This window comes from Ptiloglossa arizonensis, chromosome 12 (genome assembly GCF_051014685.1).
Source record: "Ptiloglossa arizonensis isolate GNS036 chromosome 12, iyPtiAriz1_principal, whole genome shotgun sequence".
In the NCBI taxonomy this organism is placed as follows: domain Eukaryota; kingdom Metazoa; phylum Arthropoda; class Insecta; order Hymenoptera; family Colletidae; genus Ptiloglossa; species Ptiloglossa arizonensis.
Window position 1 is genome coordinate 3,854,677 of NC_135059.1, and position 13,667 is coordinate 3,868,343.

The 13,667-nt window shown below is 39.5% G+C and overlaps 1 protein-coding gene across 3 annotated transcripts in view; it reads right to left on the bottom strand.

The window, feature by feature from the left end:
• Positions 1-13,667, bottom strand: part of LOC143153090 (uncharacterized) — a 97,057-nt gene that overhangs the window by 19,141 nt on the left and 64,249 nt on the right. Inside the window, exons 1-2 of one of the 3 annotated variants that reach the window (XM_076323919.1) lie at positions 132-493; positions 11-69 (exon numbers count right to left, since the gene is read on the bottom strand). The exons of 1 other annotated variant lie outside the window; for it this stretch is intronic. In XM_076323919.1, coding sequence (XP_076180034.1) covers positions 11-12 — 2 coding nt within the window. In that variant the 5' untranslated portion in view covers positions 13-69; positions 132-493. Of the gene's footprint in view, positions 1-10; positions 70-131; positions 494-13,667 lie in introns of those variants that run through there. One more of the 3 variants, XM_076323917.1, reaches the window with a different exon arrangement.

Here is a 13,667-nt window from a genome sequence, read left to right on the forward strand (position 1 = left end):
ATCCACTTACATTTTAGTCTCGATGGTTCGGATCCCCTTCGCATGGTGCTCCGACAATTCCACGTCCGCCTGCGGAGAAACGAGAACGATCATTTTGAGCGACAAACGCTGGCCAAACTTTCAACGCGTACGTTTTTACGCGCGATGACGTTCAAAATAAAAGGTTGCGGAAGGTCCGCTGCGATGTGGACGATAATTTTCGGTCGTATGGCCGAATTTATGGCTCGTTGGATCTACAGTATCGCGGGATCTGCACGTAACACCGGGCGAACTTTGGCCAGCATGTATATCGCTAGATTGATGATTATTGGTCTGCCAATGCGTGATGGGTGGATAATTAAGTCCCGATGTTATTAACGATTAGGGAGCCCGTAAGTCGCGAGATGAATGACCAACGATATCAATAACCACGTAATGAAGCGTCCGATGAGCGTAGTTGCACAATAGCTACAAATGATCCACGGTGGGAAAGCTCGCTGATACTCGGAGCCGTTTCACTCGTTAACGACGACGATCGTTCCGGGTATTTATCCGTGGAATCTCGAAAGCTCGAAGACGTCTCGTATCTCGCATACACAACGCCGATGCACACGACGCGTTCACCCTGAGTAACTTGTAAATTATGCATCGTATGAAAATTTATTCTTCGCGCGAGATCCATGGTTTCGAGGAACGTCCAACGTAGAATATGCGATCCGGTTCGTAGGTGGAAGCGTTCCGAAAACGGTGGAGGTCGATTTCGTTTTTTTTTTTTAAACGAATTATCGTATTTCTCGTGCCAAAACTCGCGAAAGTATCGTCGATGACCCGTGGACAAAAATATACTTTTCGGTTTCAACGTGGAAATATACGAGTTTCTATTTAAGGGGACAAAGTTGCACATCTTTGAGTCTTCGAAACGCCCACGTTCGAAAAAGAAGCAAACCGGTGAAATTTTTTACAATTTCTCGAATCGAAATATTCTCACGACGCTCTTAGAATACGCCAAGTCCGCGACACGCTGCGCGACTCTTCGCCATTTTCCAAAATGGCTGGCCACAGTTGCCGCGAACTCGCTTTCGCGTTAATTTATAGATAGGAACGCTACAAATTGTAATTAGGACACGGAATTCGTGGAGCGTTTCTTGGTTCAGAATAGCAAGCGACGTATCGCGAACCCATATTGTCGCACATCCGTGAAACGATAGTTTTCTCAATTACGATCACGATGCATTGTTCTGGCACGGTTGTTGCATAGATCTCCCGAACATGACCTTTCCAAACACGAGAAGAGTGCAATTTTTGGCAAAATTCGACGTCATTTTTTATCCGGTCGTCGCGTCTTCCTACCTCAAACTATCGCAAATTCGTACGAAAGGGCAAAAGATTAGATCGCGAGTTTTTTTAGAAAAGTCTCTTAACTTTCGGAAAAAATTGCTACGATACTGTAGTACCGTAATTTTAGCACATCGTAGATGTTAAGGATCGTGGCTGGACAAGGGTAATAAAAGAGCAAGTAGGTGTCGGTAGGGATCGGAGCAGGCCCAACGAAATTTGGCGAGCAACGAGTGAGGGTGCAAGAGGGTGTGAGAGAAAATCGAGTAATCCTTTTTTGGAAGAAAAGTCAGTGTTGAGCCAAGAGCTGGGAAACATTGTAGAATGTTGAGTCGAGAGTCGCGAAGCATTGTAGAATGTTGTACCATCGTCACGTTACTTACCGTTATCTATCTATTGTCAAGATATTAATTATTCATTATTTAATAAACGATTCCACAATACTCCCACTTTACTTCCAAGAACGAATACAAGGTCGATTCTGATCCCTAGATAAGATTATTTTTGGAAAGTTTTCGCTACGACTTCCATATTACAGTTATATTATTACATTTTAGAAACTGTCTCTCGCAAAAGTACCTGCTGCGACTGGAATTACAAGGCAAAGCACGTGGTTCGACTCTAAGTAAGATAATCCAAAGGAAAAGGGATTACAGAGAACATTCGCCAAGTATGCCCTTCTCCTCTTCCAAAGGAATCATATCGATTAGGAAATACTTGGCTTTCCAAACGACGAATTTCGCGAAGCAACGCCCTTTAATCGAGCAGAATTTACCGGGACTTGGGGAATTCAATTATATTCAATTCAGCGTTTTGGCATAGATACTTGGATCGACAATTTAGAACCTTCTGGCTTCTATCGTAATTATACTTTCGTTTATCCGCGTACGCGACGATCCTTCGAATTCTTCGGTGCACGAAATCGGTGTTGCAACACGCGGGACCACGCGTGATAATTAGGGTAACGTAGTCTCGTTACGTGATAACATTACGAGAGATTGTACGAAACGCGAAGAACACCGAGGAAAGTGCTGAAAGTTGAATTTACACGAGCAGTGGACAGTGATACAATCGATGGAAAACTTACGCAAATAAAAAGTAAGTGGCAAGAACCGAGATGTTATCGAAAGTGTAAGCGAACAGGACACGAAACCACAAACTACCGTAAATGCCAGGATGTGGTTAAGGCTGACAGGATCGTGGATAAAACTCGGTTTTTAAAGTTCAACTGTATTAGATGCGAGCTCTATGGTGGCTGAACATGCACCGACAGGGTACGTACCTATTAAATGTTTCGACGAATACGAAGCTCGTTAACGCGATTCGCGCGTATCGATCGTCGACCGATGAATTTACTCTTGCTATAAATTACCATTTCAAGTAGTCGCTGAAAGATCTACTCTAGCGACGTGTTACGATTGCTGTTTAGACACATTGCGACAAAACTGTGCAGGTATATTTACGCAATTACAGATAATTGAATACGCCGTATTGATCGTCGATCGATGAATTTACTCTTACTATAAATTACCATTTCAAGTAGTCGCTGAAAGATCTACTCTAGCGACGTGTGACGATTGCTGTTTAGACACATTGCGACAAAACTGTGCAGGTATATTTATGCAATTACAGATAATTGAATACGCCGTATTGATCGTCGATCGATGAATTTACTCTTGCTATAAATTACCATTTCAAGTAGTCGCTGAAAGATGTACTCTAGCGACGTGTTACGATTGCCGTTTATACACATTGCGACAAAACTGTGCAGGTATATTTACTCAATTAGAGATAATTGAATACGTCTAGATAACGATACATTTCGATAAAACGGTAACTCTTCACAGAGACGTTCGCTGAACGGTAACTTTCGGTGATCACCTCCTATCTCCACGAAGCAGGAAACAAGCCAAGTTACTATTATTTCAATATTTGCTTACGCGAATCGTGAGTTAAAGTACACTGGTGAAACTACTCGAAGACTACAATATTTTCGTTTCGTGATCCGAAACGGTCCCGTGACACGAGCAACGAAACAATTTCCAGTAGGAGGAAGTCCTTCGCGGCACGAAGGAGTCCCTATACTTGGCGTCGCGACGCGCATCAATCGCGAAACATCGTGGAACGTATTTCCGTTTGAATTCCAGCTACGAAAGAAAAGATCCGCGGATTGAAAAGAGCTTGCACCGGTGATCACCGTGACAGGCTTATTTCGCAACGACTGCCGCCGACTACTTGTCGCACGGGGACGCTATTCAGCATTGCAAAATTAATGGTCCGCGCAGCGAAACACGCCGATTACGGGGACGGCTCGTTCGCAAATATCCGCGTTAATGAATTTCCATCGGATCCGCGCGAAGTGAACGAACAATGGACACGACGGAATCCGTGGACGCGCCGGTGCATTATCATTTCCAGCGTGTGCGCGAGGTAATCGGATCCAACGCGATCCGGCCGAAAGACCCGTCGAAAATCGCTGCGAGTTGTATTTCAACCGGAGCGCGGAACGTAAGATGAACGACGCTCGACTCTGTAAACGAACCCGCGCACGATAAACTCGCTGATTGTTAATTTATCGCCGCCAGCGCCCGCGTTTAATCCCGTTCGATCGCGGAACGGATAGATAAATCTGCTCGACGACGTCCGGAAACGTAATCGGAAATAAAATAACGCGGACTGACTCGATACCTCGTGTCGCGTTAATAAAATCGAGCTTTCCTTTCACGATGTAACGATCTATCTAAACACGGGCCTCGTGTCGCTCGTTATTAATTAATTTGCAAGGATCGTAACTAAGTTCGACGACGAGTCGCGGTAGGTGATCGAAGAAACAAGAGAACGATTCCCAGTTAGTGAGCCAAGCGGGGAAATAATTTTCTAATTGATAATCGTGCGAGTGAAAATTTAACGACAAACGCAAATTTTAATATCGTCTTCGCGCGAACGATACTATATATTCAACCGCGTAGACTGTAACGTTTTTGATAACAAATTTGTCGTCTGCAGTTTTTAATCGTGTTTCTTTCTTTTTTTTTTTTTTTTTGTTAATCTTGGACATTTTTCTTCCATTCGTTTTAAATATAGAACACAATTCTTGATATTGTTGCCGTGTTTCCTTTTGTTGTGTCCCAGGTATTGTGTGCACGGTGTTTTGCCCGGGAGCATTTTCGTCGTTTTCAGGATTTAACCAAAATCGAAAAGAAAGAATTTTTAAACGATTCGATCTTTATGCTACCGAATACATATAACAATAAACTGTTAATATGTATTGGAAAATATAAAAACTCTTTTTGACAGTAACACTTGGGTTTTCACGAATACGTGCTATGTATTTCTTATTCTTTTCTTCGTTTTCTATGTTCTATATTTATTTTTTATTATTTAGTTTATCCTATACACCTGTCACCATTCCGAAGATGATAAGCTTATAGTTAAGAACTGTAAAAATAGTAAAAATTTACTATTTAGATATTTCATTTAGTAAGAAACTATACTATAATTCACGATTCGACTAATCAACGAGGACTCGTATTATTACGTACAATGAAAAGTGAAACGATTTGTTTTAGATATGGAGGGAAACTGGAGTCGCCTTTAAAACGAGGCTTTTACAAAAATTAACCGCAACACCGAGATCCGAAGCAACATCGATATTTTCTTCGGTATTTATTCCGTTGGGGTTACAAACAATGGGTGCATGTATTCCGATCAAAGTTGCTATCAACGTGGTAGAAGGTATCGAGATATCGCGCGAATTTGTACGAATTCGACGAAGAAATATTTGAAAGCATGGTTGTACCGAATTCAATTGTTACATTTGTAGAATTGGTTCGAAAACGGAACTCGAAGTATTTCCCTATTCACTGTCGCGTGAAAAATTCTGAAAAAGTGTATAAATTTGGCGGGTGAAAGTCGGTGAGATATTCGAGGGAAAATTTGCAACGAAGTCAATGATAAAATATAAATGTCTACCACTCTGAGATATATTATACTAAATCTTGCCTGTCATACCGCTCTATGCACCTGCTTTAAATCTTATCTAGGTCCTAACTATTTTAACCGTGGAATGACTTCTACCTCGTTTGACTTTTGATATCATTTCAAATCCCTCGAGGACTTATATTTTATTAAAGTACTCTAAAGTAACTTCGTTTCGAGCGGTTTTAACGTTTCAACTATTTTACAGTCGTTTTCTTCGAGAACAATATGAAAAACGAATCTAAAAGGTGACGTTTCCTTACGAAAGTTAATCCAGAGAAATAATATTGTTTTACGAAAATTGATTTAAAAGAATAATATTAATTTACAATCATCCCTCTTTTAAATTAATCTTTCATATTGGTTCGAAAAAGGATCAGAATGGTTGAATCGTTGAAAATGTTTAAAACGACGTCACATTACAATAATTTATACACGACAAGCCTTGACTAGACTTTTCATTCGGATTATATTACTTTTGTATTAAACGAATTTATAGTCTACGATGAAATCGAAGAAAAAAATTGTCCTAGATTATAGAAAACGTTAATAATTTGCGACAAGCGAAATTATAGTAAGATATTATAATTGTATAATAATTTATTAAACGTTAAACGAGTTCTCGAATAGATGTACAGGCAACGTAATAATTCAAGCCGACAGGGTCCGATTATTTTGTTAAAGTGTTCCAATGGATGGAACTTATGACATTTATTCGACCTGCTAGACTAGATTCGGAGTACGTTCTTAGATCTCGACCAAGGAAAAGGAAAAATCGTCCGAGTGATTACGACGCGGCATGTTTCCGGCGTGAATCCGAAGGTTTGAAGCTTCACGACAGATAGAAGTCGTGTTGGCGGTGAAATAAGTCTGTTGTTATAAATAACGCGCGGACGATAGCAAAAATAGCAGCCAGGGCCGTGACAATTTCACTGCTTCGTAGCGATTTCGCATCAACGGAGCACGAAATATGAAAATTTTCCATTTATATCTGGACGAATTTCTGGGGTCCCGATTGACCCTACACGATTTTAGTAATTACACTGTCCGACAAATTGAAACTTTTCTTCTGCATTCCAATATCCAGTGACTGATCCTTTCAAAACGACACTCCACGAACCAGAATCCGAAAGCTGAATAACCGTATCACTCCTACTTTACAAAAAACACGACATTTTCTAAAAACCCAACACTTTCGACAAAAATGAAATATTACATAAAAAGTAAAAACGTTAAAAAGTTCTAATTGGTCCCCAAAAATACAGAAGAATTTCTCGAATACAGTGGTATCTACTTTATCAATAGTTTAAATTAACGTCAAAATTTAAGAAAGAATGAACGCAGTGCAGTTTCTCTGCACTCTTCTTGTATTTTTACGAAAAAGTTCTTTATCGAGGACGAAAACCTTACCTACGACCGTATTCTATAGACATTTCCAAAGAAGAAACTACCTGGCAGAAGTGTCGAGACGACTTACATTTCGAGCAGCCCGAGAAAACGTATACAGCGATTTGCCGCCATGTGCTTCGATGCTCTCTTATCTCGATTCGAAAGGGCCGTAGCTATGGGTAACCAACGTCGACGTAGGGTTCAATGGGGCGTCCACTTTGTACAAATAATGTTTCACTTTTTGTTTCAATACTTCGGAATTCTCTCTCATATATATCTGTGGATACCAATCACCAAACTATGATGTATTACCTTAATCGATTTCAGTCAACAGAAGTTTTATTAATATATATATTAATATTCTAAATTTGCAGCTAATTAGCTCGGTACTACCCTGCAACGAAGAATTATTGTTCTATATGGAATTAAAGTTCCATCGATCTCCTCGTTCACTTCTGCCAAGCAATTACATTGTCGAACAAAATAAGGCAAAATTGGAAGAGATTCGACGCGAAACGTGTAGTTGGGCCTACTAGGTCGGTCCCGTTTCTCCTTAGTGGGTCCTATTTAAAAGAAAATGCACTTCGTCTCCACTCCACTATAAATGTGCCCCGTTTCTCCCAACTCCATGTCAGTAGCTCGTGCAAGTGTAACCCTACCAAAAACTGATAACATTCCTTTTCGCACACGTTCCCATAACAACGCATGAGACTCTTTCCGTTCTCATAACAACGCATGACACTCCATACGACAGACCACTGATAAACGAAATTCCTTTTGCATACGTTCCCATAACAACTCATGAGACTCTTTCCGTTCCCATAATGACGCACTCCTTACATAACGCAGGACACTCGGAACAAGAACAGATACAAAAACCCGACACATAGGAGACAGTTCAGTCTTGACCCGTGATTAGATCCACACGAATCTATGACCGACGGTGCCGTAATTAAAGTGTAATACAAAAGAAAGTAATAAAGAGTTTGTCTCTCGTTGGAGATCAACATTTTTTGTATCAAATCGTTAATTATTACGTGACACAAGCGTGGACGTGACTCGTAAATGATGACGAAGAAAAGGTCTTATTCTAGAATAAGTGGCCTGCAAATATGTCTGCCTTATGTTCGCGATATGTTCTCTCTGGAGGCGGATGCACCAGAAGAAACGACGATCGACCATTCGGAGTAGCTACACGGCCGATCAATTGTTTATACAAGAAGCAGCGGTGACCGAGAAACGAGGAAACGAACAAAAATAAGCTAAAGATTGGATAATCGTTTGGCAGATCACAGATACTCGTTCATGGTGGCCTTAAAACTGACTTAGTTCAAACTTAAAATTAACGATCTCGAGGAATACACAATGGAGTCCTCTTGGGTACTCGTTTTCCGATATACTCAGCTAAGGTAGAAATATTAAATTTATAATGAATGTTAAACAAGTCGAGACACGATTGAAAAATTAATCCAATATATGTAGGTTAATGGTTAAATACATTTATGCAGTAACAGAGGAAATAAACGAAGCGGTAATAAAAGAAATAAACATGGGAAAAACAGTACAAGTTTAAATCGGAGAACAAATACAGATATGTCTGAACAGATAAAATAAATACAGCAAACGAGAAATTAAAAAAAAAGAAAAATTAAAGAATGGTTGAATAGTACTGACCACCGTCGATCAGTGGTCAAATCGGTTAGGTTCTGACTGGTATCCATGATGGACCACGAAGGGCTCAAGTGCCCAAAATGTGGACGTTCGTCCACCTCGAAGAGGGTCAATTTATATCCCTTCGAAGGTGATTTACTTCACCGAAGGTGAGTTACTTCGATTGCTTTCGATCGATCTAACCAAATATTTCAAGAGATTGATAGATTTTTGAGCTATTATTTATACCAAGATATTGTTAATAATTGTCTAAACTATGGTCCTACGCCCCTTGTTAATAATTATGATAAATAAACTTCAAAATATTGCGAAATCTTATTTATACATTATAAATGTATTATAAATTACCTTTAGAAATATAGAAACCTGTAGAAATTAATTTTGATGGAGATTCGAAGTAAAAGTTGCTTTCTGACGTATTGTTTAAATACACTAGATTAGTAGAATTTTAAAATATGGAAAGCAATAATTGTTTACCAGGTAGATTAATTTAAATTAATAAGTAGAGATCGAGTAAGTAGAGTTTTGAAATATGGAAAGCAATAAAATCATCATTAACCAGAGTTGGGAAAAACCCACCCTTGAATCAAACCCACCAAGGAGAAACGAGACCAACCCAGTAGAACCAACTCCAAGGTTCGCGTCGAGTCTTTACTAATTTTGCCTTATTTTATTCGACAGAACTAAGTTTGGCAGAACTAAACGAGGAGATCGAAGAAATTTTAATTCCTTTTGTCTCCTCGGTTTGGTAACTTCGTTTGTATCGTACGATGAGGAAGATCAATGGAACTTTGATTTCAGTTATCTCCTTGCAGGTCTCCGTTCACAACAACCCCCACGTGGTGAGATTTGGTAATCGGTATTACACGTGACGAACAATAATTCTTCGTCGCGGTTAGTACCGAGCTAATTAGCCACGAATTTAGAATATTAATATACATATTAATGAAACTTCTTTCGACTGAAATTGATTAAGGTAATACATCATAGTTCGGTGATTGGTATCCACAGAAATATGCGAGAGGAAGGGACAGAACACTGAAGTATTAAAATAAAAGTCTTCCATCGGTGTTGGTTACGAATAGCTACGGCCCTTTCGAATCGAAACAAGCGAGCAATGGTACACGTGACGGCGAACATGTACACGCGTTACCAACGAATATATTGTCCCGGTCTGTTCGAAAGGTGAGTCGTTCCAACATTTCTGCTGTGCAGTTCCTTCTTCGGAAATGTCCATAGAATTTGCTCCTTTGGTAAAGAATTTTTCGAAAAATTACAAGAATGGTGCAGAGAAACTGCACACATGGTCACTTGTTTCAATTGTGACGTTAATTTATGAATATTTCTAGAACCAAAAACAATTAAAAATTTGTATACTACTAAATTCGAGAAACTCTCCTCAATTCTTGAGGGCCAATTAGAACTTTCTAACCTTTTTACTTTCCACGTAATACCTTACTTTTGTCTAAAATTCTGGGTTTTTACAAAAGCTCGTGTTTTTCGAAAACTGCATTACTGCATTACTTTCCACGTAATACCTTAGTTCTGTCTAAAATTCTGGATTTTTACAAAAGCTCGTATTTTTCGAAAACTGAGCGTGCTTCAGTAATTCAGTTTCTGAATTCTGAATTTGAGGAGTGTGTCTCTAGAAGGATCGTCCACCGGTTATTCAAAGGCAAACATCGCGTTAGACTATGTTATTTACAGAAATCAGTAATGACGCAATTTTGAATAAATTTCTCTATTTGTGCGTCGCTTCGACTCGTAATTTTTGTAAGATAATAGAAAGAGCTTAGACAATATCACGTCTAACGATTTATATTATAAAAATAGATACAATATGATTCTGACATATAAGTTACTATTAGATCATAGTAAATAAAGTTGTACAATTTTATATATACATTAATTTCTTCCCAATGATTTGTAACTTATTTGTTCCTAATTTTCTCTGAGCTTCGTTATAAGTTTCTTGTCAACGTTCTTTCGTCCCCTCTACAGTTGTGTTCATCGTAAAAGAAAATGTGCCAATACTTTATGTAAATAACATTATTCTTCACTCATTTTTACCACAGATTCATTGAATACGATTCTCGTGGTATTTATTTCCGAAAGAGGTTTCGAACGACCGGTGAAACGAGCCTCTGTAGAACTCATTCTACGATTATGCAAGAGATAACAGTAAACGCGAACAGAGTGGAGTTTTCTGTATGTAAAAAGGAACGACTGTCACCAAGGCGAGATGTAAAATCGCTGCGACGAGGGAGTTTTTTGAATCTTGACTTCATCAGACAGTCATTAAAAGTTGCTATTATCTTGATCAAAGTTACGAACTTGGAAGAGAAGCGGACCAACGCCGCAACAGAAACGTGAATAATGAACTTTTCCACGTTGGCTCTCGCAACTCGCTTCGTGACGTACCTCAGAAATTAGTTCCGATATTAATTCTGTAGCTACCGCGCGACCGCACCGCATTTCGCGAATTCTCAAAATACAAACCGTCCTAATCCGCAAATAATTCTAAAGTACGGTCGCGGTCTCGACCGCGAGAAAAACATCGAACGCGAGGCTGTTTTCCGCGACGAGAAATTCCATTGGAAACAATTCCACGGATCGTTTCAGGAATTCTTTCTCCGTTCGAAAACCACGGCGGAAGTATTTTTGCGCACTGCAATGCGGAACGAACGATCGTTGAAATTGCGAAGAAGAAAAAAAATTGCGGAATTGCCTTTTAAGAGGATGCATCACAATTGCAACGAGAACAGAAATCGAAGGAATGTTTATTTTATGAAAGACTACTTCGAAAGGATACTCGAAAGCTTTTCGGAACCGGTAATATTGCAAAAATCATAGTGATCGCAAAATTGACATTTTTTAAATAGAATTATTCGAACAATTTTGGATATCAGCGATACCCGGGGTACAGCGCACGTTGCAGTGAAATCAACGTCACTCTTTTACCGGTGTCCATTGCATACATAATAAATTTCCTTTTAAAGCTTATTATACGTTTTATTCGTAGCGAAAAATGTATTCGAATTGGACGTATGATATCGTTGCGATAAATTTTGCGAAAGTGTGCAATGTATAGTCGCTATAACTTATCGAACGGTCGCAATCCCGAACCAATGTTAATTTTCTTCGTAATAGAATTGATCGTGTAAACGCGGCTGGTTGATTCGACAGCCCTTTGTCTCGGGTCGTGCACCCATTTACCGTGAAACAAACAGCAAGGAATTTCGGTACAATGTCCATTGTCGACACCACGTCGATGTCGTGCTTTGATATTGTCGCTGTAAGTCACCTCGGTGCATTTCTTATTTCAGACAATGACGGATCTACTCGAGCGTTCTCAACTTTTGCGAATAGAGATTGATGATCGTCCTTCGAGTGCATCTTCCCGAAACATTTTTCGGTGCAGGAGAAAGACCCGAGAAATGAAAACACGAGAGTTAGAAAACTCGAATAGATACGGTTATGGGGGCAGAGCACCGTACGTCGAAAGAAGAAACTTGCAGTCGAGCAAAATTCAACCCTTACATAATTAACATTTAACGAATGTAATCTCAAGGAGAAGATTTTGCGAATTTCCTCGGGTTTAAAGGTGTTTAAAATTTCTAGGTATACGCATTCACGTTTCGAGAAACAACTAAAAGATTTGTATGCAATTATCTCGTCTAACGACAAAGTTACTAACCATTTCCTGTGTCAAATGGACTTGGTTGCTACGATCCAGGTCGTTCTATTCATCCTAAACGTACCAATCCGCAGGAATGTGTTAATCTATATACATTCAAAGTGTAATTTCCACTGTTTCTTTTCCGCAATGCAGATATTCTGGTACGAAAGTAGAAATTATTAAATTGAAATTTTTATTTTTATAACCGGTACAGAGCTAACGAGTGAAACCAAAGAAGATGAATATCAACCAGATTTTTCGCGTTTCGATCCCCCCTCCAATTTCCCGCTCAATTTTTATATCCCGGAAATTTTCATAAAATTTTTTCTCCACGCAATCTCCGATATTTTCGTAAATCCGCGAAAATCCTCGCGGCTGGATTCGTATCCGAGTTTTCAGCGAAGAATCTTATTTTAGGAACATATTTTCAAAGGGATGAACTTTCGGAAAATGTGATGAAAAGTAAGATCGATTTTTTCGAACCGTCGAACGAGGATACCAACCGGTGTACCCCCTTCAACCCCTTTATTCGCACGAAAAATTTCGTTCAGGTACGAGGCAGAGCTTGAAAAAAGTTGAGATTCCGACGAGTATGAAATATTCTCCAAGTAATATACAAAGTGGTGGTGAGGGAGGCGTATAGTCGCGATCGCGAGTTTTACGTTTACCTCGGAATTTCTAATTTCATACTCTTCGCGTAGCGGCGAAATTCGTGAACCTATTTGCCTTGAATTTTCTACCTGGTAAGGCAAAGAAAGTCGCGGAAAGTAAATTTGCTGAAACGAAGGGACACGCGGTCCGCAGGTTGATTTCAGTTCACCGTCTCAGCAAACGACAGTCAAACGAATCGAACCGGCGATAAAACTCGCGACTAGGAATTCCATCGGTAAAAAAAAAGAAAATACCGATGATTTATCGGCGCAATCTGCGACGATCGGTACTGAGAGCTAGAACGATGCGCGAAATTAGCAACGAGAGTTCGAAGAGCCTCGGGAACGCTTTATGGATCCCACGACCGAAACGACGAAACTTCCTCGTAATTCTTCGCGTTTATTTACCCGATTGGCGATTGTTTGCCACGTTGTTTCTCGCGAGACCGTCGGAGAATTTCGTTTATAAACCAAATTTTCTTAAATAGATCGCTAATCGAATAGATGAATATTTATCGGTCTGGGATAGTATCTCTGGTGTAAAATAATACGAGTACACGATAAATGTTACCAGAATAACAACGATGGCAGTAGTGTAAATTTAACATCGTTCGTAGTCGCTGACGCGATATTACGTCTTTTCGTATCTTGTGGCTGGTACGCGACGACATTAATATTTATTTTTATTAAACGTATTTATTACACACGCGTGGAAATCCACACACGAATGTACGCGCAACGATAAAATATTACCGAAATACGTAAGTGCGTCAGAGGCGTGGTGGTGCAGCTGAAAATGTTGTTATAAAATCTAACCTCGTTGTACCGCGTAAACAACGTTATACCACGCGTTTCGTATTCAAAAATGGTGAAACTACGCCTTCCTAATTGCAGCAATTATTTAATAACTAATTCATTTCGAGTTGACAAGAATTAAACTAGACTTGTTCGATTAATTGCGCGATAATGTTACTTTTTTTGAATAT